The 24,984-nt window shown below is 47.4% G+C and overlaps 1 protein-coding gene across 1 annotated transcript; it reads left to right on the forward strand.

The window, feature by feature from the left end:
- Positions 1-431: 431 nt before the first annotated feature.
- On the forward strand, positions 432-6,940 carry LOC119435192 (neprilysin-1-like; the record flags this gene model as incomplete). The annotated part of the gene is made up of 2 exons (XM_037702113.2): positions 432-750; positions 4,721-6,940. Coding segments are annotated over 2 exons (2,124 nt in total), but the record flags the coding sequence as incomplete, so codon positions are not given.
- Positions 6,941-24,984: the final 18,044 nt, after the last annotated feature.

Consider the following 24,984-nt stretch of genomic DNA (forward strand, 5'->3'; position numbering starts at 1 on the left):
CGACATAACTCCTTTAGCATACTTGGTAATTTTATTCCAGTTTCAAGCGCTACTCCAAGGATAAAGCATGGAGTGGCGCGGACAGGTATTCAAACCGAGGTTCCCGTAGTATGAAATCAAAAGTATGCACCTCACCGTCACGGCATTTTCGTTCATACTTCTGTTAAACAGCACTCACTTCTTTTCCTAATCACGCCCAGTCAAACTTACCAGCACTCACTCCCGTCTACTCCCATTCGCCGACACTCATTTCCATACATGCTCAAGTCCACTCACGCTCGCCGACACTCACTCACGTTCATACTCATCTCTCCTCCACTCTAATCCACCGTCACTGACGTCCTTTGATGCGGATATTAACCAGCACTCACTCATATATTGATAATCACATGTAAGTACGGGGGCCTCTATGTGGAACCTATCGCGCGCAGGTCGATTGCGAGAGCGCCGTCCGAGTGACGCACGTGCTAGAGCGGTCACGCCGCACCCACAAGTCTCCGCGCGTGGGGTTCGCGCTGCTGCTGTTCTTCGCGTTGCTCTTCGTGGCGCTCTTCCTGCTCGCGCTGTTCGTGAAGAAGCAAAGCGGCCGCGAGCCGATCAGCACGTGCAACAGTCAGGCGTGCCTCCAGCATGGACAGGTGCTGCTCGAAGCGCTCAACCTGTCCGTCGACCCATGCGACGACTTCCACGCGTTCGTCTGCGGCTCCTGGGAGCGCCGACTGAACGAAGGGCCCGCCAGCGCCGCGCCCGGTGAGAACCCTCCTCTCGCAATGGGCTTGGGGAAAAGGTGCTTAGAGAGTACGTTACAGAAGGGCCCGCTCAGCGTATGCTTCGCCTAGCCATGGGGGGAGGGGGGGGGGTGTATTCTGTAAAAGTCCATCTAGGGGACTGTCCATTTCGGCTGTCGCCGATTGGCTCCAGCTGCACGAGTGAGAAGACTGGCTGGCTCCTTCGCGCTCGTGCACCTGGAGCCATCCGCGACAGTCGAAATGGACAGTCCACTATGTGGACTATTACAGAATACCCCCCCCCCCCCAAAAAAAAAAAAAAAAAAAAGGTGCCTCCTATAGCTTTACGGAGACGCACCTATTTTGTTTATCCGTATATCATTTTGTCGCATTTCAATTCTGCGATGATTTTGTATAATGTATTTACACAATATTCACAATAGCTTTAGAGGCTGACAAGATGCACGTTGTCGTCTTTCGCCTGTTGTTGAATGTCTTCATCAACCTTTGACATGACCCCAGTGGGTAAAGCGCCGGCACTGCTGGTAAAGAAGAAGCCGGTGGAATGGTATAATAGGTTGAGCCGGCGCGACGTGGACTATTTCGGATTGAGACTGAGTCATTGTGGAGTTACGAGTGCCGATTTCATGCGTTATGTCGATCACTTGAGTGAAGGTGCGATATGGGCCACAGTAGCACGAAAGTAAGAGGCCAACGCGCCGCGACGTGGGGCACAGTAAAACTGGGGCATCGGGTGTTTGGTGGGCGTGGCACCGTCTGGCCTCATATAGACACCTCTAATTTCCCTGCGAGTCCGCAATTCGATGTCGGGCAATGTGGCGTGCCTTTTGTGCCGTGAGTCTGGGCTCACGAGGGTACTGATACCTGTAAGTCGGCTAGCAGGTAGGAGCGTGACGAAACGTAGAGCATATATATATATATATATATATATATATATATATATATATATAGAATCGCGGCCCAATAAAAGAAGTGGAGATAGCCCAGTGGTTTCGCAGTATACTCAAAGGTGACGAACGGCTCCCGAATTTTAGCGCCAAGCTCCTAAAAGAACGTTGCATTGCACGGCGATTTCCCAGATTTGTTACGTTCACAACAAAATGTGTCGCACGTGAAAATTTGGAGCTCAGGGACTAGTGCTGTTCGTCGAGGCTGCTAATACAGCTCCATGCACGCGACTAATGAGCATGGTGTGGTATCTCCGCTCGCGTTGGGTTCTCGCTTCGAGTGCGTGAACTGAAATTGTGCAAGTCAAGTCAGACCACGCATACATACCTTGGGATGACGGAGTACGAATGTGATCGGCAAGTTAGATGTCAGCCCTTGGTTCCGTGCGCTGCTCCTTTTGCAAGCCGCTGCCCGTATATATACGAAAGGTTCGCTCGCAAGGGCGCTGCGCGTGTTTGCTCTGGCTCACGTTCTGTGCACTGCTCAATTGTAGCGCTGTTTTTGTGCTTCAGGCATCTCTAACGTGAAGACTTCCATGTTTACAAGCGCCTAGTCTACTAGCACCACCTCATAAACATGGACTGATGAGCATCAGCAAACCTGCAGACGCCAGGATACGATCACTAGCGCGGTATTCAATACCACAGCCGTAGAGACACCGTTAATATTATTAGATGCCATAGGAAAGTACGGAGAACATGCGCATGCGATTCAACAGCAACTATCTCATGTTCTCGTGTAACAAGTTGCAGTAAGGAATTATGCTCTATCTGCACGCCTATAAAAACGTGTCAAAGCGACCCCCCCCCCCTCCCCACCCGTAGCAATTGAAATTAAATTTTCGTAAACAAAGTGCTGTCTTACAAGCTTCGTTCATTTTTACTTGTTATGGTTAAATATTAGAGCAAAATGTGTGCCACAACAATTCGCGAAGCGTGTTTATGCCATTTCCAAAATACATTCTCGTTGGCCGTTAAAATGCTTAATTAAAGCGCTTAAAAAGGTCTCAGTGTGTCGTTATAACAGAGAATTATATTCACATAAAAATCTCAATAAATGTTTTTTTATATGGACGCTAGCGTTCACTTAAGCGCAAATTTTAACGAAGCGGACGTGGTGTAAAATAATACAAATTAATTTTTCAGGAAGGGCGTAGAAGGGTGTATGGCAGAAGGGAAGGGAAACACGCTGTCAGAACTCCAGCGTTCTGACAGCGTGTTTCCGCGGTCATCGAGTAAGATGGGTTCATGTTTACCTGTGCGTGCGTGGCACCGTGCTTGTTAATTTAGTTAGTAAGCGAGTGTTTGCAAGTTTATACAACCGATAAGACTAATAACCTTACTTCTTATAGCTGTCTACTAATTTGCTATCGCAATTGATGCTTCGCCTTTCAGACGAAACTGCGACTTTTTGCTGACTATCTAAAATATCTTTAGCGGCTGAAGAGATGGCGGTAAGCACGCGAAGTCGAAGATCGTCGTCGTCTTCAGGCTTATGTACAATGTCTTCTTCAACTGCCTGTGACAATGTATTTACGGGAATCGCTATATATGATACTTCGAACCAGTACGCAATTCAACAAATACCGTGAAGAGAGGCGCAGTTGTCAGGTCTATCAAACAGCCTTTGTTGTTTATATGAGAACGGATAATTTTCATTTGTAGGGTTACAATTTGTGCGTATCTAAACCTACTCATCGCCCACTCTATACAACGCCAGAAATGCCTGGAATAATGAAAGCGCGCTGTAAAGTTGTATTTTTATCGAAAGGGGTAAGAAATATAATATTTTGTGTATGATTCCTACACCTATTGACAGTTCATAGCCAAAGTTATTAACATCGCAGGTCCTAATTAACTCCGCAATGAACCAAACGTTTAAGAAGTTCTTTTGTGGTGCTTATACAAGCTACTTTGAAACTGATACTTGGATCTGTTTCTACATTCTTGTCGGTCGGTCGAACTATTTAATTCTTTTTGATGCGTTAACCCCATGGTTGATCATCCCGACATATATATTACATAAATCTGCACCCTATATTCTAATCCACTGATTTCATGCGATATAAAAACGCATTCGTTCCGCCCGCATGTATTACTACCTCTCGTAATGGTGTCATGTTTGATATACCACATGTATATAAGTGTGAAAAAATTCACTCAGAAGCTCTTCTGTCTAAGTATGCGTAAACACTGTGCCACGTGCTCGTCTCCACGCAGCTTGGTGTCATTATCACTGTTATGAAACTTGACCTGACCAGTATAACCGACAGCGCGGACGGCGGCGCAAGGGGAATTAATGCCTCAAGCAAACTACTGCAGGTGGTGGCGCCAGGTGCGCTGATGACGTTCCCATCATTATAAGCCGTTATCACTCTTTAGCTCCTTACCCATCCTCGTCGAACCATTATCAAGCGTGGTCAACCATACTCCGGTGGCGGTTGCGTATGGTGTGGACGCGCGGGCCCTATCTTGAAAGCGATCGGTGATGGGGACAGAGTGCGCCGAGTGCTGATAGCTTCCTGTGCGCTGTGTTCTCGCCGCTTAGTTTGCGTTGAAGCGAGAGGCAGCATGAAAGCCAATTCGCTTGCTGCTGCGGGCCCTCGCGCAGCGATCGTCCTACGTGACGGACGGACTGACTGGTGGCTCCATGACGAAGTAGCGCTGAAAAAGCTGTCAACTTCTTTTAATGCCTTTTGGCGACATTAAAGATATGGCGAGCGCTGAATAATTTAACCCTGATATCAGGGTAGACATATTTAGGAAAAATTCGAGCTCTCTGGATATGAAAATATGCCCGCAGGCGCTTTTGTGTTTTCCACCTTTCGTGTCCCTTTGGATTGTCTTGCGTTAGTTCGTTCACATTAAACGAACAACACTAAAAGTGGACTCAAGTTTTGCTAGTGCGACGGGTGCTGCTAACTTTCTTTAGTATATTTGAGCTCCGGTTATACGTTGAACTGTTTCGCTCGCAGCGTAGACGTCGTATCACTCGCTGACTGAAGTTTTTCTTGATCGTGACAGCGTACCAGGACCGTCTGATGGTGGCATTCGCGGAAAGGGCCATCGATGAGCTACAGTCGAACCTGGAAAAGCTCGAAGGACCCGCTTCAGAAGATGCGAACCAAACCGTGTATCTGGCCGCGCAATTCTTCAGGAGCTGCACCAGGTCTGATAGCAGCGGCGGCACCTACTCCGCGACTTCCGCCACATCAAAGACGAGGCTTCAGCGATTCCGAGAGCTGCGCACGAGAATGCGGCTTCCATGGCCCGAAAACATGCCTTACGCAGCCCTCGAACCGCTGGACGTCATGCTCGACTTGGCCATTAACTGGAACGAGAACTTCCTCTTCGACGCCCAGCTCGTCAACGTGAGCGGTCGGCCCGTGACGTTATTTCTGAGTCGTGGGAAGCCTCTGACCGGCTGGGTGCACTACGAAGAGCCCGCTAACTACGAGGGTCACGTCCAAGACTACCTAGGGTACATGGGTCTGAGCAAAGCCGCCGGTGGCAACGAAGCCCACCCCCACGTCCTCAGGAATCTGACTCGCGATATGCTCAATGTCAAGAGAGATGGCGCGAGGGGGGAGGCAAACCAGACTTGGTTCCGGCTAGACCTCTTCGACAATCCAACGCCGTGGGTCGATGCCGGCGTCTGGCTCAGCTTGCTCAACAAGCACTTCTCTCCAGACCTGAGTTGGTCCTCCGACCATTGGGTCGTGGTGGAAGACTTCGGGCTCGTTCAAGGCATCCAAAAGCTGTTGAATAAGTACACCAAGAGGCAGTTCTTGATCGGCATGTCGTGGCTATTTGTCCAGACACACCTGTGGGCTATCCTGGACCTTCCGCAACTAAGGTTCCGCAGCGGCGCTAGCGACGACCTCACGTTGTTCATGACGCTGAAGAAATACAGCTGCCTCGAGTACGTGCAGTCCCGACTCGGCTCGCTGCTTCCGTTCGGCGAGGCAATTACCGGTCTGCCGCCAAATTCGCTCCAATTCTTCGGGACATTCGTGGACTCGGCGGCCTCGCTCCTCGACCAGCTTGCATGGATCGGGAACGCTCGACACGCCGCGCTGCAGAAGACCAAGTACTTGACGAGCAGCTCTCTGCCGCGGCCGGCCTTCCTCAACTTGGAGAGGCGGGAGCAGCTGTTCGACACATTCCCGCGTATGGGCGCCGACTTCGCCGCCAACTTCGTCGACGCGTCGCATTGGTATCAGGCGACCCGCAAGGATCGGAACCGCCTGGGCTTGTACGGCCTCCGCACGTCGTCTGGCTACGCGCGCCCTTTCTACGTCTACGCCCTCAACAGCGTACGCTTCCCGATGACCCTATTCCAGCCGCCGCTCTACTACAATCTCAGCCGCATGGTCGTGCTCAACGCGGGAGCGGGCTCCGTCCTGGCGCGCGAGGTCGCCCGCGCGTTCGACCCCAAGGGCATCGCGTTGGACGAAGAAGGGCGCGGCGCGCTGTGGTGGGGGCCGAACCGGTCGCGCGACTACCTCGAACGGCTCGCGTGCGACCTGAACGCCAGTGAGTGCTGCTCCTCCATACAGCTATTTCCCTCTGTGCCGGGCCTCGAGATTGCCTACCACGCGTTCGAGGGAGACGCCAAATACGACCAGAGGCTACCGGGTCTCGAGAAGTACACCCACGACCAGCTGTTTTTCATCAACTATTGCTACGTTCAGTGCGCCGGCAGCCGAGCCAACTACGGGGACAGTTGCAACGTGCCGCTCAGGAACTTCGCGCCCTTCGGGAAAGCATTCAAGTGCAGCGTCGGTTCGCGAATGAACCCACGACGCAAGTGCGGCTTTTTTTCATGACCATATTGTGCACGGCTTTTTCTCTCGCATTCGTTTAGTGCTAGAAATGTTTCCCTGCTTTTTTGTGCGTTTAGATGTGCGCTCCTCACCGTGTGCACTTCGTTGTTGTTTGAATGTTTAGCTTCGATAGAGTGTTCATATCGTGCTTGTTTTTCAATGAACCAAATCTTTGAAAGATGACGATGTCATTTTGTACGCTTCTGAACACCGTCAAGCGGCCATCTTTGGTGCCTGCAACACCGTTTAATCTCGTCTTTCAGCCGCCCTGTGGCGTTAAAATGTGCACCTCCTCTAACTTGTATCGTGCTGTGTTTTTCTCGCCTTCTTTATAGCTACTGTGTACTGTGCTATACGAACGCTATGGATGGTACGCTTTCGCAACTTTTCGTGTGTTTCGAATAGCATACTTTATATTTGTGGTACACGCGAACTGTTCGTTCTGTAGATGGGGACACCGCCCATCAGGACAGCGAGGCAACCGTGAAGGACGCAATGTTTTTTTTTTATTTTTTACGTGTTCGGGCCTTTCACAGCTATAACGTAGTTGTATTTCCACTTCCGCCTGTAGTAAAGGTGTACCGTAGTGAACACGTTCCAACAGCGCATAGGAAACCCCATGAAAACTTAAAATCTAATAAAATGAATTGTTCTTTACGAAACCAGATATTTGTAGGTCTTGTATTCCTGTGAGGTGGAGAGCCAAACTTACATAGACTGAGAAGGCTATTACAATTTTCTTTTCACTGCAGTGAAGGAAGCTTTCCCCTTATTAGAACTTCATGTGCAGCATATTTGCTTATGACCTTCGTCCATGCGTCAGAGCTATTTCAAATGGTGTTGGTCGAACGAATTCAACTGACATACCTACAAGTAGCTGTAGTGACGATGAGAAAGTGAGAGAAGATTCGAAGGTTATATAGAAAAACAGTATGTACCTGGTCTGCGATGGGAACCACCACCACCGTCTCTCTGTAATTGAGACGTTAAGACCGGACTGACATGTGTGCAAGTGACAGAGAGCGTAGTTCTAAGCTGCCGTGACACAACGTCGTTTCCTCGCAGTGGTACGAGAATTCGCGTGCGCATCAAGGAGGATAAAAGTGTGTATTCACTGTAGTTGAAATGTTAACAGCTGCCCTCAATAGCTGGACAATACAATACAACGGTGGAACGGCGAGTGTTCATAACGGTATACAGTTGTACAAGGACCGTTTGTGCGGCCTTATCTAATGCCTGAAACGCGTCTCCTGTGCGTTGTGGCCTCAGCGCAGTAAACACGAGGGCAAAACGCATTTGCTGGAGGCTCGATTCACCCGCCGACATCAGCGACAATATGCTTCTTTGTTCCCATTTGTTAAAATGGGTACAAAAGCGGCACCGTCGTCGCAAGTCGACAGGTACCGGCACGCGACATACAGAGGCTTGAAATACGGCTTCAAGCTTCGACCCGGCCGTCTGTTGAACTACATTGCGCGAGCCACGACACGTTGGCTCCCGTGGTGTCTTTCGAAGCACTTTCTGCTTGTGCGGTCCAGTTCGCTTTTTTCTATAAATCGACGGCTATCGAGCACTGCGTCAACGATTTGAGTGAAGCAGAACGCCGGAAGTTCCCTGTCGATCTTCACGTTCAGCGCGGTCAGCTTGAACATCGTACATCGACTGTCCAAACGAGGGAAAACCTGCGCACCGCGAGCGCGCTTGCAAGCATCCCGGTAGCACAAGCGAGGCATCGGGATATCATGAACAAAGGCCACCTTGCGCTCTGCCTCTTCGTCGTTCTGCTGGCGGTCGTGCTAACAGCAACGCATCCCGCTGGAGGCCGCAACCAGGAGCCACAGTCAGCGGCGAGGACCAACAAGCCGCGCGCCGGTGGTCCGGGCATCATGACCAACAACAACGGGAACAACGGCAATGGCAAATGCAACCAGGACGACAGGGAGAACGAAGAGAAGCAGCAGAAGACGAAGTAGCGAGCTCGACACCCCCTGGTGTCTGGTTTTAAGAAAGCAACGAAATGGTGTGTTTTTGATGGGCCCACTTAGATATGAATCTTCTTTACTGGCCGGATTTGTGTAGGGGCCTGTAATTATCTTGCAAATTCGATGAAAGGGATGGTTAGGGCCAATCGCTTTCAGCGATTGGCTTTGCGCTCGCGTAAATGCGAAGTACGAGAAACAAGCGTTACCTGTTATTTCAGGGTCTAGGTTAACGCATCAAGGCCATTTCAGTGTTTCTTTTGTCAGAATGCCTGTCCATGAGTACGCCTGTGTATACCTTTGTATGACAAATTTAATTGTCCAATAAAGTGCTACTTTTCGTGTGACAAGTAAGTTTGTGAAGTTCTAAACGACATCTGTGGGAGAGAGGGGAAGGGGAGAGAGAAAACAACTTTATTGTGTGCCCGGGATGGCGTCAAGGGAAGGGGAAGAGGTGGGAGATCCTCTTCTGTCTTCTTCCCCATTTAGGCGGCAGCCAGGAGTCTCTGGACCCCGGTGGCGTCTTCAGCCAGTCGGACGAGTCGGGCTTGCACTTCCGTGAGTGAGTAACAGGGTGCGATGCTCCGATGAGGCGCTTTCGTTGTAAACAATGTTTTTTTCTTCTTTCAGCTTTTGCCGCCTTGTTGATACGTTAATGCGTTAAAATACGTTTTAATACGTTAGAAGCCTCGTTTGGCTACGTGCTGCGAAGTGTTCTGTGCTCAGAGGTACGTCTGTATCAAATAAATTTTGAACAATAATGCGCATGCAGGCGTCTGACGACAACGGCGGCAGAAACACTTTGGAGGACGCTTAAGCTTCGCCTTTAAGAGTGGGAACGCGATAGCATTCAAAGATCCTGACTGTAAGGCTTCCCGGCAACGGCAGCTTTCTTTTTTCTACACCTTCGCCTCGGCGCGCCGCTGCGCAATCTGGATGTCGTTTTTGCAAGGCCCACCTATACTGGGCGCATGCACCGCTGTGTCAGTGGTAGAAATGCTGGATAAGGAGTTTGTGTTCGAGTTTCCGTGTAACATAATTATGTTTTCTCGTATACTCAAATTACAATCCGACGCTATCACGCCTGCAGGTTGTGCTTAAGTCGTACTTTACAATTTCTATGACGCATTTTACTTTGAGAAATTCAATTAGTTCACCAGCTGCGCCACGCGGAGGGTCTGCGTGGTCGGGGTGGTTCGGCATGACTTTCTTGGCGGCGGACGACGCACGCCGACACCGACGCCGGATTTTCTGCGACACGGGGCCCTTAACGCTATCGCGTTAAAATGCTTTGTAGTCGTCTGTGAACAGCGGCAACGTGATTCTAAAATGACAAACAACTCCAAAGCACACAGGACCGTGCGCATATGATGACGTAGGGCTATATTTGTCTTCTTTAATTAGTGCCTGAGGCACATCGTAGCAGATGACGTGAGTGCTTCAGCGGTGTTTTGTCGCCGTGCAGAGGAGACTAGTACCTACAAGTCATGACGTAACAGGTTATACACTGTAATTTCTCAATTATAACCACTCGAACGCCAATAGCCACCAAATGAAGCAAGTGTAACCAATTTCGATCAAAAAAATGTTCTGTTCTTACAAACTTTTATTTTAAAAGAAGACACAGACTCGAATACCTTTCGGCATCCTTGTCATTTATTGCGCAAGTCAGTTACCCATGTAAAACATTTCTCTCATTTCATTCAAGCCAACACGTCCCCATTGTACATGTCCACAGATTAAACACGTCCACGAATTTCATCTAGAACGGCAAGAAGCGGCGAAATCGGCACACACTATACGCGCGTAACGTGCCACACTGTTCACTTCAGGTATGCACATGCCTTGCCCTACCTTATCAGTGAGCCCCAATCGTTCACAGTTAATACCTCGCCGGGCTAATAAATTCCCGTTTTCTTTATTTCATTCTAATTACACGGCGATTGCGTGGATCGAGTAATACGAATGAGAAATGGAAAACGCATCGAAAATAACACATCTTATAGCCGCTGACGTGCTCTGCTGCACCGCGGCTTTTCGTGAACGGCACCGCGAAGATATACCCTGGCATGGCGCGCGCGCTCCTGAAGTGAACAGCGTAGCAGACAACGCTCGCACTGGAGCCTGCTTTGCGCGCACGCGCTCGCTATCGCCGATTTCGCGGCTTCTCGCCCTTGTCAAGCGCTGACACGCCGCGAGCCGGAATCTCGCGCGAGTTTATTAAAAATTCAGGAGGCTGCATACAATGATTCCAGAACAACGACGACCACGGTGGTATGACAACAACCACAACAACGAAGACGGCACAACATTGGTGGCGTTACGATAGCGACAATGACGTCTTGACGACGAAAACGGCTCGACGACGGTGACGACGACATGATGACGGCAAAATGACGACGCTTCGTTGACTGTAGTGCACATTCGTATTGAGCGGGGGACTTTAGCGTTTCGCGCCCGCATCGTTACATCAACAGTCTTGCACAGTTCAGACACAATTTCCTATGAGATTACTCGATTGTCCTGTAAGAGATGCCGCGTGCACCGAGCCTCGTGGCGCAACTGTAACGAACCAATAGACGCTGCTATACGTTATGTGGAGCGCCTCTCAGCAGCCGCCGCAGGGAATACTGCACGAGTCACGCGAACGTGGTGCGAGGTATTCATCGTTCAGGTATTCATCGTCAACGCTCATCAGAGTGTTCGCAGGCGACTGAGTGGTGTATTAGTCATTAGTAGCAGTACTGATTTTGTTAGTCTACACAGTCAACTGGACATTGTGTCGTCTTGATTCACGAACTAGAAAACATCACTCAATGTTGTAAAACGTGTTAGCATGTCACCTTTACAGGGAAAGCTTCGTATACATCATACGAGTGTAAAGTAAATTACGATTTCTCTACGCAAGGCTAACGAACCTAAATATTTGTTTCTTTTATTACCTTCAAATTTAAAATAGAACAGACATGTTAATAACGGGGCGCGTAAACTGGGCATTCCATGTCGTAATTTAGCCGATTACTTAGAAATCGGAGGGAATGGCTATATTTTACTCGCATACGAGTATGTATGGTTCTCAAGTACGCGTGCGCTTGTTGAGATCTATTTACTTGTGAGCTAGCTGAACTGCTTGAAGATATCCAGAATATGGCAGTCCTATTTATATTTGCAAACTATAATACAAATCTCAGCATCACAGAAAGTAAATGTCAACTTCAATGACAGCATTTAAATGACAGCCGGAAATGACTCTGACTGAACATTTTTCACAGCGTTTATTATTCTAAAGCTGGTATTGATAAAGAAAAGTACATTAGGCCACCGTCATGCATCTCGCAGAGACCGAACCATAGCTTGAAGCTTTGCAATGTTCATTTTAAAGGTGACGCTTACCGTATTCATTTGTTCCTTGGACAATAAGGGACTGGTATGATCTTCTGCCCGGAATTGTATCATCATCATCATCATCATCAGCCTATATTTATGTCCACTGCAGGACGAAGGCCTCTCCCTGCGATCTCCAATTACCCCTGTCTTGCGCTAGCTGAATCCAACTTGCGCCTGCAAATTTCTAACTTCATCACCCCACCTAGTTTTCTGCCGTCCTCGACTGCACTTCCCTTCTCTTGGTATCAATTCTGTAACTCTAATGGTCCACCGGTTATCCATCCTACACATTACATGGCCTGCCCGGCTCCATTTCTTCCGCTTAATGTCAACTCAGAATATCGGCTATCCCCGCTTGCTCTCTGATCCACACCGCTCTCTTTCTGTCTCTTAAAGTTAGGCCTAACATTTTTCGTTCCATCGCTCTTTGTGCGGTCCTTAACTTGTTCTCGAGCTTCTTTGTTAACCTCCAAGTTTCTGCCTCATATGTTAGCACCGGTAGAATGCAATGATTGTGCACTTTTCTTTTCAACGACAGTGGTAAGCTCCCAGTGAGGATTCGGCAATGCCTGCCGTATGCACTCCAACCAAATTTTATTCTTACGTAAATTTCTTTCCCATGATCAGGGTCCCCTGTGAGTAATTGACCTAGGTAAACGTACTCCTTTAAAGACTCTAGAGGGTGACTGGCGATCCTTAATTCTTGTTCCCTTGCCAGGCTATTGAACATTATCTTTGTCTTCTGCATATTCATCTTCAACCCAATTCTTACACTTTCTCGATCAAGGTCCTGAATCATTTGCTGTAATTCGTCTCCGTTGTTGCTGAATAGGACAATGTCATCTGCAAACCGAAGGTTGCTGAAATATTCGCCGTTGATCCTCACTCCTAAGCCTTCCCAGTCTAAGAGCATGAATACTTCTAAGCATGCAGTGAATAGCATTCGAGAGATTGTGTCTCCTTGCCTGACCCCTTTCTTGATAGGTATCTTTCTACTTTTCTTCTGGAGAACCGAGGTTGCTGTGCAATCCTTGTAGATATTTGCCAAGATATTCACGTATGCCTCCTGTACTCATTGATTACGCAATGCCTCTAAGCCTGCTGGTATCTCTACTGAATCAAATGCCTTTTCATAATCTATGAAAGCCATATAGAGAGGTTGATTGTACTCCGCAGATTTCTCGATTACCTGATTGATGACATGGATATGATCCATCGTAGAGAGAGAGAGAAATAACTTTATTAGGTCCAGCGGTTTTGGGGACTAGGCCCCCGCCTAAACGGCGGCCAGAAGCCCTTGGGCCCTGGCGGCGTCTTCAGCCAGCTGGACGGCCCAGAGTTGTACTTCCGGGTCAGAACTGAGTAGTACGGCCTCCCACTGCTCCTCATTATCTATTTTGCGGCCCTGTCGAGTCACCTGAGGGCAAGCCCACAGGATGTGTCTCAGATCCGCCCATCCTTCACATAACCGACATTTGCCCTCATATTTATCTGGATAATACCGGCTGTAGGCCACGGGATTCGGATAGGTTTTGGTTTGAAGGAGGCGCCAGGCCACCGTCTGCGGCTTACTGAGTGTTGGGTGGGCGGGGGGATACCGAGCCCTCGCCAATCTATAATATTTGGTGATTTCATTGTAACTAACCATGCGCTCCTCTCTCATCTCTGGGTGAGGCTGCTCTCTGGCTCGGTTAGTGAGTTCTCGAGCCAATGTGTGAGCCGCCTCGTTCCCAGGGAGGGAGGCATGCGCAGGTGTCCAGATAATTTGTATGTGTCTGTAGTCTTTCAAATTGGTTAAAATCTTAATCGCCTCTGGCGATACTCGCCCTCTTAAGAAATTTCGCACTGCTGCTTTTGAGTCACTAATTATGTGTCTGGCCGACGAGGAAGCTATCGCCAATGCGATGGCTGATTCCTCTGCCGTTTCTACGCTGTGCGTTCGTAGTGAGCCGCCAGCTGTCATCTTGCCTTCTTTATCAGTGATTACGACAGTCATTTTTTGCTCATTTGGATATTTCGCGGCGTCTACGTAGACCACGTCCTTGATGTTTTCGTATTTATTTCTGAGGGCCTTTGCCCTCTCCACACGCCTTCCCGCGTCGTTCTCCGGGTGCATGTTTCTGGGAATTGGTAGAACCTTTATCCTTCCGCGTATTTCTCGCGGTATATCCATCTTGATTCCCTGTTGCGTTGCATAGCCTATATGGAGGCAATCAAGTATCGTCCTGCCCGTAGCAGTCTGAGCTAGTCTCTCGTATTGGGCCGTTTTGTGCGCTTCTATTAATTCATCTAGGGTATTGTGTACACCTAAGGCAAGTAGTCTTTCCGTAGATGTACTGACAGGTATTCCAAGCGCTTGTTTATATACTTTCCTTATCAAGGCTTCAATTTTTGCTTTTTCTGCCATGAGGAGGTTCAGATAAGGAGTCACATATACTATTCGGCTAATAGCAAAAGCCTGTACTAACTTAATTAGGTTGGCTTCCTTCATCCCGCTGTGTCGGTTTGCAATTCTTGCGATCAGGCGCATTGTTTGTTGCGTCCCTCTTTCTAAAGCCTTTATCGTTTCATTATTTCGCCTGTTTGCTTGTATCCGCATGCCTAGTACCCGAATACTGTCAACTGCTGGTATTTGTTGGCCCCCCGCGCTTAGTCGTATTTGGGATATGCTGTTGTCTTTACGGCTGCTTCTTTGTGGGTGGTAAATCAAGAGTTGCGACTTCTGTGGTGAGCACTGAAGGCCCCTACTGCCAACATATTCCTCTACTCTGCGTATTGCTTCTTGGAGGGTAGCCTCGATGTATCCGTCGCTGCCCCCTGTGACCCACAGCGTGATATCATCAGCGTATAAACTATGATGTAGCCCTTCCACTGTGTTCAACTTCTCCGGGAGGCCGATCATGGCCACGTTGAAGAGTAGTGGCGAGAGAACTGATCCCTGTGGTGTTCCTCGGCTCCCTAGTCTTATATCGTCCGAATGTATGTCTCCGATCGTAATTCGGGCCTTTCTGTTTAATAGGAAGTCTCTAATGTATTCGTAGGCCCGTTTACCAACTCCTAATCCTTGGAGGTTTCCTAAAATAGCTTCATGTGTAATGTTGTCAAAAGCTTTTGCAAGATCTAGGCCTAATATGGCTTTGTTGTCTCTTGTTTTTGAGGCTGTGTCTATAATTTGGTGTTGGATTTGAAGCATGATATCTTGTGTGGAAAGTTTACATCGAAAGCCTATCATCGTGTGCGGGAAGAGGTTATTGTCGTCCATGTATCTTACTAGACGCGTGAGTATCACGTGTTCCATTAATTTTCCCGCACACGATGTTAATGATATTGGTCTTAGATTTTCTAACTTCAGCATTTTTCCTTGTTTAGGGATCATGACTATATGCGCTGTTTTCCACAGTTGAGGTATAGCCCCCTTCTCCCAGCAGTCGTTCATGTATTGGGTAATCGCCTTTATAGAGGGATCATCGAGATTCCGTAGCATTTTGTTGCTGATACCATCGGGACCCGGGGCGGATTTCGGGCGCAAGTCCTGCAGCGCCTGTCTAACTTCTGCTTCCGTTATAGGCATGTCCAATTCAAGGTTTTCCTCTCCGGTATAGTGCGGTAAGGGAGTCTGCGCTAGGTCGCCTATGTATAGTGATTGGACTTCTTGCAGTAATTCTGCTTCTGTACCTGCATATTGGTGGGTTAGCTTATTGATGTTGTGCCTTTGTGCAATTTTGCCATTTTCAGGGTCAATCAAGTGCCGTAGGATATTCCATGTTTTTGCCGAGTTTACTTCTCTCTGCATTCTGTTACACGTAGCTTCCCAGTTTTGCCGCGTCAATCTATTTGTGTGTTTCTCGATTTCCCTGTCTAGTTCGGCCATTTTCCGCCTAAGATTTCTATTGAGCCGTTTCCGTTTCCATCGTGTTGCTATGCTGTTCCGTGCTTCCCATAAGTGTAGCAATTTTGCATCTGCTTGTTCTAGCCCAGCCTCGTCTGGTATATTCTTTGTGGCTCTCTTTACACTATTGAGAAGTTTCTGTGTCCAGACCTCAAAATCCTCAATTGTGTCGCCATCTTCGTTTGTTTCCTCCGCCCGTATTTGTCGGAAAAGGTCCCATTCTACCATGGTGAGGGATTTTCCTTTCCTTTGCGGGGGGCCGGCCTTTATTACTGTCTCAAGAATGTAATGGTCACTCCCAAGATTTTCCTGGATGTTTGTCCAATGGGCATCAGGCATGTTTTTGATAAATGTTAGATCTGGCGTAGTATCGATGCTGACGCTATTGCCTATTCTGGTGGGTGTTTGTGGGTCCGTTACTAAGGTAAGGTGGGCTCTTTGCGCCTCAAGCCATAGATTCCTGCCTTTCGCGGTGTCGTTTTTGTACCCCCAGCACTGGTGTGGAGCATTAAAGTCTCCGAGTATTACCACTGCCTGGCGATTGGCTATAGTTAGTGTTTGTGTAATTAACTCTCCAAACCTCATCTTGTTGCTTCTAGGGCTGCTATAAACATTTAGTACGAATAAACTTCCCTGATGTTGTCGTTTAGGGATTATCTCGATCAGGACGTGGTCTACGTTTAAAACCCCTGTATCGTGCGTTAATACCGCTAAATTTCTGTTCACTAGAGTTGAGACGGGCGTTTTCTCGCTCGAAGTACCATACGTTTTATATCCGGACAGTTTGGCTGGTCCTCCCGTTTCCTGCAGAGCAATGATGTCTGGCGCCTCCTTGTTATTTATGAACTGCTGAAGGTTACTCCGTTTCCGACGGTACCCCCTGCAGTTCCACTGCCAAATTTTGTAATGATTACGTGACGCCATGTTTACTGGGAACTAGTTCACCAGGGGCTCTAGTGACGTCGGTCCCCGCAGGCCTATCGTAGGGTTTGTGGATTTTTATCGGTCCTATTCCCGTCGAGCGTCCACTTTGTTGCACGTTCTCAAGCATTGTAACCCGAGAATCGATTCCTTCAATAATCTGCTGCATTTTTTCTAGTGGTGCTTGTATGCCTACATACTGTTTTTGTACGGTTTCGGCCAGTTTGGTTATCATGCTCTCGATCTTTTCAATTCTCTCAGTTATATCATCTGTGCTAGATTCCTCAGTATTTTTCCTCTTTGCTGGAGGTGCTCCTGTTGTGCATTTTGCTGGTTCTCCTCCCAAAGTTGTCGGGGGATTGGCCTCTTTCCCTTTGTTTTGACGAAGTTCCTTATTTTCTATGCGGAGGCGCCGGATTTCCTCTCTCTGTGTCGCGTTTTCACGAATGACCCCCTCGAGTGCTTTCCTAATATCATAGATTTCTTTTTCTAGAGCGGATCTATTCCCGTTCTTCGGAGCAGAGGAGACCGTATCTGCCCAGCTCACCTTTACACCTTCGTCTGCTGGCGTTCCTCTGGTGCTGCTGGTCGCCTTTTGTGGTGACGCCTGTCTCCTCGTCCTCGATGGGGACCGGGACCGGGTTCTTGATGGAGACCGTGACTGGCGATGTCCTCTGTGTTTCCCTTCCGGAGGGGGAAGTCTTGGGAAGGAGCTGGAACGGCTTCTCCTTCTAATTTCCCTCGTCGGCGTCGCGTTGTCTTGTCTTGTACGGAGGGTTTCATGGCTTGAGCGGTTCCCTTGGTGGTCCGATGTGGTGAGTGTGGAGTCGTCCCTCGGTTGCTTGGTCCCTTGTTGTTCGTGCTGCACACGCTCCCAGTACCTTTTTTTCAGTAGGTACGGTGTTTTGAACCACTCGCGGCACTGTTTGTCCCCTGTAAGGTGTCCCTTTCCGCACAAAGAGCATCTCGGATCACATTGGTGGTCCTCGGTGGGATTCAGCATTCTGCAGCCTCTACAGTGCTTGGTATTGGGTGCCGGGCAGACGTCCGCTCGGTGTCCTAGGCGACCGCATGTAGTGCACAGCTCGTGTTTCTTTCGGTATAACACACAGCGGTATTCCGCGCCTCTGTAGTACACGTAGTGCGGCACGTAAGTGCCTTCGAACACTATCACTACAGAGTCCGTTCGGCCCATGCGTCTCGCATGGAGAATTGTCGGATTTCTTCGATTTACAAGACTTTCCTCTATGTCTTCTGGTGCATCGTAGTCCGGGATTCCCCTTATAACACCTTTGGATGTGTTGTCAGGTGCCGTGATATACGCGGCTGCTCCAAAGACGCCTGTTCCAATCCGGATCTCTTTTAGTTGACTGTAACGCTTCGCGTTTTCCAGCTTCGGTGTGCTCATGATGAAAGTGTTTTGCTTTGAGTTCACTCGAAGAATATCTTCTTCCGCGTCTTTCATAGTTATTCCTGCTGCACGCAGAACGCCGTCTTTTATAATCGCAGAGCTCTGCATCGTGTCAAAACCTCCTCTGGGACGAATGACTACCTTGTAGTCCTCCTCTGGTAGCTGTGGCTGTCGTGGAGCCGGCGTTCCGTGCTTGCGCCAGCTGTTGCGTCTCGTTGCCAGCCGATGCGTCTCGTCGGCGTTCCTTAAGCTGTCGCCGATACTCGAGCGTTCCTTAGTCCTAGATTTTCGGCGGGTGTGTGCCGCCATCCATCCTGGATCCTCGTATTCTTCAGGGGAGATTGTCTCTCCCTCCACTCCGACGACGTCCATGTCCTCTGCCGGTGTTGGCCCTTGGCGGAGTGGGGCCCAGTCTCCACTCAGGCCAGGGTGCGGGAGACCCGCCGGCGCAGCGGGTCGGTGTCGTCGTATGCCAGGTAAGGGTTAGCTGGGCCGCCGGCGTGGCGGCTCAAGAAAGTCGTTACTGTGCCCCAGAGAGGAGCCCTCCTGCCAAAAACTTGTCGTTCTCCGAAGGCAGTGATGTTCCGACGTCTCTCTTCGTCGAAGTACGGTTTAGAGTCTTGAATTTTCGCTCACAATCATGGAAAATTGACGGAGCCCATGGATAGCGCGGCTTCTCAGCTCGGCCCCCAAGCGGCGAATGACCCAAACATTACGCAGCAACTCTTTAGACCCCACTTGCATCTCTACCATCACAAGAGCATGTTTAATAAACGCAGTTTAATAAACAAGCTGAATTTCAGAAGAATTAGGCGGTCTCCTCGCGCTCAGCCGCGCCCGCCTGCATAGGAATTGAATTGGCCACCCTGCTCACCGGTGTCGTAGCCATTGGGCCTTGCTTATTTCGATTAGTTTTGAACACTCAACTAGCTTTGAACCACGCGTAACTCAATAGCAAGTTTTAGCTCCGGCAAAACTCTGATGCTACCTATTCAAATGCATGTGAAACGCAGAAATGCTTTTCTGGGATAACCACGATATTAAATTTGTTGCATTTGAGAGAGAAAGTAATTCTAGTGACTGTTGGAAGCGAAATTTCGATTTAGGGCCTGAACTCTTTTAAAGGGACACTAAAGAGAAACAGGAAGTTCAGCTGGAATAAAATAGGGACCTTCAGGAATGCATGCAGTTTTTGTTGGGTGCAAAAATATGAGTTATTAGCGGAGAAATTCGTAAACAAAAACCAAATATCTCTTCCTCAATTTCTCTCACCCCAGATTTGGCGCTGAAGCAATGTCGTCGCAGATTTCATTGCTCTCAGCAAATCAGAATGCGCCACGATACGTCACTGCTTGCGTAAATGGCCGAGGCGCTGGATGCATCATGGCTGCATGCATGGTCGCTGCGTTTGCGTTCGCCGCGATGGATACCGTTGCTGCCGGTGAACCTTGCAACGAAGAGCTCGCCAGGGAAGCAGGACTGCATTTCAGCGATATTCAGTGAAACGGAGCGTGAAATGATCCTCCGTGCTCGAGCGGTAGGTGTTTCCGCGTGCGATGACGATGAGCCGCCGGCCGCGCCGGCGGAAAGCAGAGCTTCGTTTTCGTCGACGGAAGGCGAAGCGTCCGGTCCGCCAGGCGACGATGTTCCCGACAGAACAAGCGTAGAAAGTTGCGCACGTACTCGGTATGGTTATTCGTGGCTTTATTTAATGACATTCAGCACTCACCGAGCCGCCAGTTTGCTGCTGCAGGGGCACCGGTAGGGGGTTTGATGAAGGCCACATTGAGGGAACAGCTGCTCGAGAAAGGACTGGCCTCTGGGGCACGCCAAGATACTTTCCGAGGGCAAGATTATACACATAATCCAAGGGCGAGAAATGCAGAGAGCACACCATCGGTTTCTCTGGCTCTTTTGCCGTTTTATCATCGGCAGAGCACTGAGCCATTGCGAACGCCGGGGAGCCGGGGCTCTCCACGCGACACCACATGAAAGGACACAATCGAGTCAAACACTGCCGCTGCCCCTGAGCAAGCGCCTTGGGCCATTTATACAGCCCTCAACACTACACACACGAGGCATTTTCTGGCTGTTTCCCGCGAAGTCAACGCTTTTCGAGCCACGCAACACGCAACCAAACACCGTAGAGCGGAACAGGCGCGCGCGACGATGCATTGACAAAAAACGAAACTACGAAACTATCACGACCGCATGTATCGCCATGCCATTTTTTCTTATTTATTTAATTTTGTGCTAAACTTGTACTTCCTTGCTTGAAACGGTTTAAAAGTTGGCAAATGCTGTTTATGTACGTTTAAGGTGTATTTCATTTTGCGTTTTATTAACAGCGATAAATAGCTCTCGACCAATCGCGACCGGCCTGCATTTGTAATCTCCGACGTCACGAACGTGTAGTGCGGGAAATTCGAAGGGGCGTCAGCACCTATCCTTCAGTTTTTTGCTATTTTCTCGCTTATTAAGCATCTGTTTGCAGTAAGAATGGTATGGCTGTGATCGTGAAAGGATAATCTACCATTTAAGCACTTCCGGTTTCTCTTTAGTGTCCCTTTAAAGGAATTTTCAAAAATTCAGAAGTTTAAAAAGAATATATAGAAGCACAAAGTTTATCATTTCGTAGCTCAGCACCAAGAATATCACAGTTCTGTGAACTGCATCCATTAGTTCATCCAAAGTGGACAAATTTGATATATCAATTTATATCTTATGTGGATTTGTTACATTGTTTACATGGGTTTTGCAAAAGCTCTACTCAGATAATACTCGGCTTTTTGAGAGCCATGTGTAATATATGAGTTTTGTTCGCTTTAGATGTACAATAAAGTGCAATTTACAGAATTGTGATATCATTAATCATTGCCGAGTTACAGAGTTGTAAACATGATAGTGTCATTTTCTGAAAATTTGCATTTTTTACCAATTTTATAAAAGTAATAACGACCTAAATCATCAAAGATTTGCAACCAACAGTCACTAGATTTTAACTTTTTCTTTTAAATGCAACAAACCTCATTAAATTTGGTGCAGTGGTTGCCGAGAAAGACGATTTCTCCTTTCCCATGCATTTACATAGGAGGCCCCGAGCTGAAGCTTCCTCTTAAGGTCAGACCACACATACACTCGTCAGCGCATGCTCACTCCTGGCTGCTTCTGGCTAGATGCCTTGGCAGATATCGCTTCATATTGAGCTATTGACAGCGCTTCAAAATGATGGCACTTCGCAGGATGCCGTGACGAGCCTACTCACCGAGTGCACTGCAGCTCGCTCAGGACAACTGCATTTGGCGCGTAGTAGGCGCCAAAATCTGGCATGACGGCTTCTACATGAACATTCAAAACCAAATTCGAACTACACACCATGGTGATGTTCAGTAAGCAGAGTGTTGTGGGCACTCCCCACTCCGCTGCAGCCTTCGCAGTGGAAGGCATTGAAGGAGTGGGAGCACCGCGAAGGGGATCAAAGGCGTTATTTGATTGCCACTAATAACTCTCTGCTTCTGCTGCACACATTCAAGTATTTCTTGCTGCGAAATATTTCTTAGTGTAGTTTAACTTCAAATTCATCATAAAAAGTATTTCAGGGCCGCTTTAAAGACATACTGAAGTGCGTATTAATGAATCGTCTAGAATTCTAGATGTATCAAAGTTGCTTTCCTAGGTGAAGCACCATGTTGCAATCTGATACTGTTTAAAAAAACCGGAGGTTGCTTTTGCTTCTCACGTTGCGACTTTTTTCTACTTGCCACAGCGGGAGCTAATTTAATGCTGTGGTTTAAAAATAATAAGAAAGATGTCTTGGAACTATTCAAACATAATAGAAACAAAGTTTCGTGCTAGTCATCCTTATCATTCGCAGCTTTTTGCTAGAAATTGAGTGTTTTGAGACGCAGCCTGGTGATCTTGTGCAAAAGAAAGTTACCTATGTGAGGTTGCATTGCAAAGCATCTGACGCACTGCACCACTGAAAGCTCCACACTTTCTTGTTCTGGTAATACTTCTTTCCTGCCATTGGCAAGTCAATCTTATTAAGCCTAATTATGCTCATAGCTTCATTGCACGTTTTCTGCCCATACAGAGCTTTGTGACATTCTTGATTGCTTGCTTTCATATATTGCAATGCCTCCTGCCGTCCTTGCTAAGTAAACACATTAATGTAATTTGCTTAGGGTATTCTTTCAACTAGATTATACATAATTACATATTCCTTCTTTTTAATCTTTTTTCAGATTGATGAACTGACAGACACGTACAGCTTTGTGGTGAATTGCCTCAACTTGGAATTCAAGGAGTAGGTGCCATGGACATGCTGGTCTTCTTGCCAAGCGCATTTTATTTTATTTTTTTCTTTATCTTTTACTGGTGTCAAGTCGCCAACAGCCTTTTTGCTGTGAGAAATTATAGAGTTGCTCAAGGTTTTGTCAACCTGTGTGCTTCCTTGACTGGTTGATGCTTTAGTTTCAAGCGCTATTTTGACACCCACAGTGGATCGGAAGCTGTGCTCAAATTTAGTCATCTATTGTCTTCAGGGCACACTGATTGGTTAGAACTTTGGTACTGAATGTACATAATAACATTGATGAGCAAGCATGTGTGCCATCTTATTTCTGTTAGACACAGACCTCAGCTTTGTCATGTGTAGCTCTAGCTTGGGAGCACCTAGTTAAATACATGGGTACAGAGACATCTTCTTTTGGCAACTTCTGCACCGGGTTTGATGAGGTCTGTTGCATTAAAAAAAAAGTTAAAATCTGGTGACTGTAGAAAGCATATTTTCATTTAGAGCATAAATGTTTTAAAGGAAAATTATTGAAAATTGCAAAAATAAAACAAAAAGCTGTTAAGGTTACAACGCTGTAACTCGGTAATAACTAATGATGTCACATTTCTGTAAACCGCATCTAATAATATATCTAAAGCGTACAAATTGATGTATTAACTAACTTGAAAGTAGAGCTTTTGCAAAGCCCTCGTAAACATTGTAATGAATTCACATGAGTTATGAATTTATAGAAAAGATGCAGTTTGCAAAACTACAATATTTATTTTTGGTGCAGAGTTATGGATTTGTAAACTTCATGCTTCTAGTATTTTTTTTTAACTTACCAATTTCCGGCAACATTTATAAAAATTTCAGGGTCCTAAATTAAAACTCTGATCCAAGAGTCGATAGAATTTATCTCACTCTCTTAAATGTAACAAATTTCGTTCAACTGGGTCCAAACAACAGGAAGCTTTGTAGTGAACGTCGAAATAGTTAGAGCTAACGACAGGCCAGAACGACTACTACAGCTGCCAGTTAATTCGCGGGGGAGAGCACTGGTTCGGGGCTGCAAGATGACCAAAATGGTGGCGCTGGTGGTTTGAATTAATGGCGTTTCGAACCTGCAGTCACGGCGAAAAGTCTGAAATATATGCACACGAACCACTAAAACAGTTGATATCCCAGTACACCCTTTAGGCGTGATTATTTCTTCCCATTAAAAATTTTGTTTCACCACATTTCTTGCATGTTGTGAGAATCACGAAAAGCATTCAAATGCAGAACAGATTAGAATTTTCGGTTCTTCAATTAGTTCTATCAAGTTTACAGATTGTGAACTTGATGCGAGAAAACTCAAGAACAGCATCAGGTATGAGAAAATCAACTATTTCAGGTCTAGCATACTTCGAAAGCATCCATCCAGCCACTTGGAAAATGTGCTTGATGTAAAACACTGCGAAAAACCATGAAAGAAGGGAACCTGCTACATTACGACATACTGACATCGAGAGCAAACACTCAACTGTCTGCCTTCTAACTTGTTTTTAACACACCTTACACATGTTATTCAAGCACAGGTATGATTGGAAGTGTTTCAAGATGTATGCAACATGTTTTAAACATACTTATTTTCATTGGTGCTTTTGCTTGTGATGCGGTCTTGTCGTACACAATTGTGCACACAGTGCCTCAAGGAGATGTAATATGCAAAGCAAGACGAGTTTGACGTACCGAAGTCTGGAAGAAGACTTTGCATGATATTTGCTCGATTTCACAATATTTGGTCGTGCTTGTACAACCAACCGGATCTTGTCGTAAGGCTCCTCCAAACTCTGTAAGTTAACTGCAATGGAATTTTACTTTGGCTAAATTATAAATGAACTGTCAAATCAATCTTGGCATAGCTGCAGGGCTGGCAATCATGTCATTTTTTTAATTAGCAGCCTCTAAAGTATAGCACAGCGGATGATGCGTGCACCTGGTGGTTAGCGAATATATGATGCAAATCCTACCACATCACCTCGGAGCCTTTCAGCACACCGCTGCCACCGCTGCATACTGTGGGCGCTGCCGAATCTAGTTCCGAGGAGCCGCACGCTGCTTCTCAACATTCCGAGTGCTGCATCATTTCTGATGAGAGGCAATGGCGGCATTATAAAATTTCTATCCGAATAAAAAAATGCATTTTTGCTACCTTTTAGTGATGCATACAATCGTGTTTCAAACGCAGAATTTTACACGGAGGATGCTGTGTATGTATTATATCTTTAACTAGGCTTGTTAGGCATCCAAAATTTCATTGCTGTTGGCCTTTAACGTTATGAATCAGCACATGCAGTGAGCTATGAGGGACACGGTGGGGCATAGCCACTGAGCCTCCACTATGTGTTACGCTTGTGTTTCTTTGAAACATACACCTGATAGCAACCCTTAACTTTGAGTCCCGTATTTCTAGCTTCCTAGAAAGCGCAAACGGCACTGCACTTGCACAATTCCCAAACTCCGCTTGGGCTCATTTGCACTCTTTCTGTGTTCTTTTGTATGCACGGTTGATAGTGCCTTTTGGCTTTGGGTCTCGTTTCGAAAACCCGTAAAA

Source organism: Dermacentor silvarum, unplaced genomic scaffold (genome assembly GCF_013339745.2).
Source record: "Dermacentor silvarum isolate Dsil-2018 unplaced genomic scaffold, BIME_Dsil_1.4 Seq516, whole genome shotgun sequence".
Classification (NCBI taxonomy): domain Eukaryota; kingdom Metazoa; phylum Arthropoda; class Arachnida; order Ixodida; family Ixodidae; genus Dermacentor; species Dermacentor silvarum.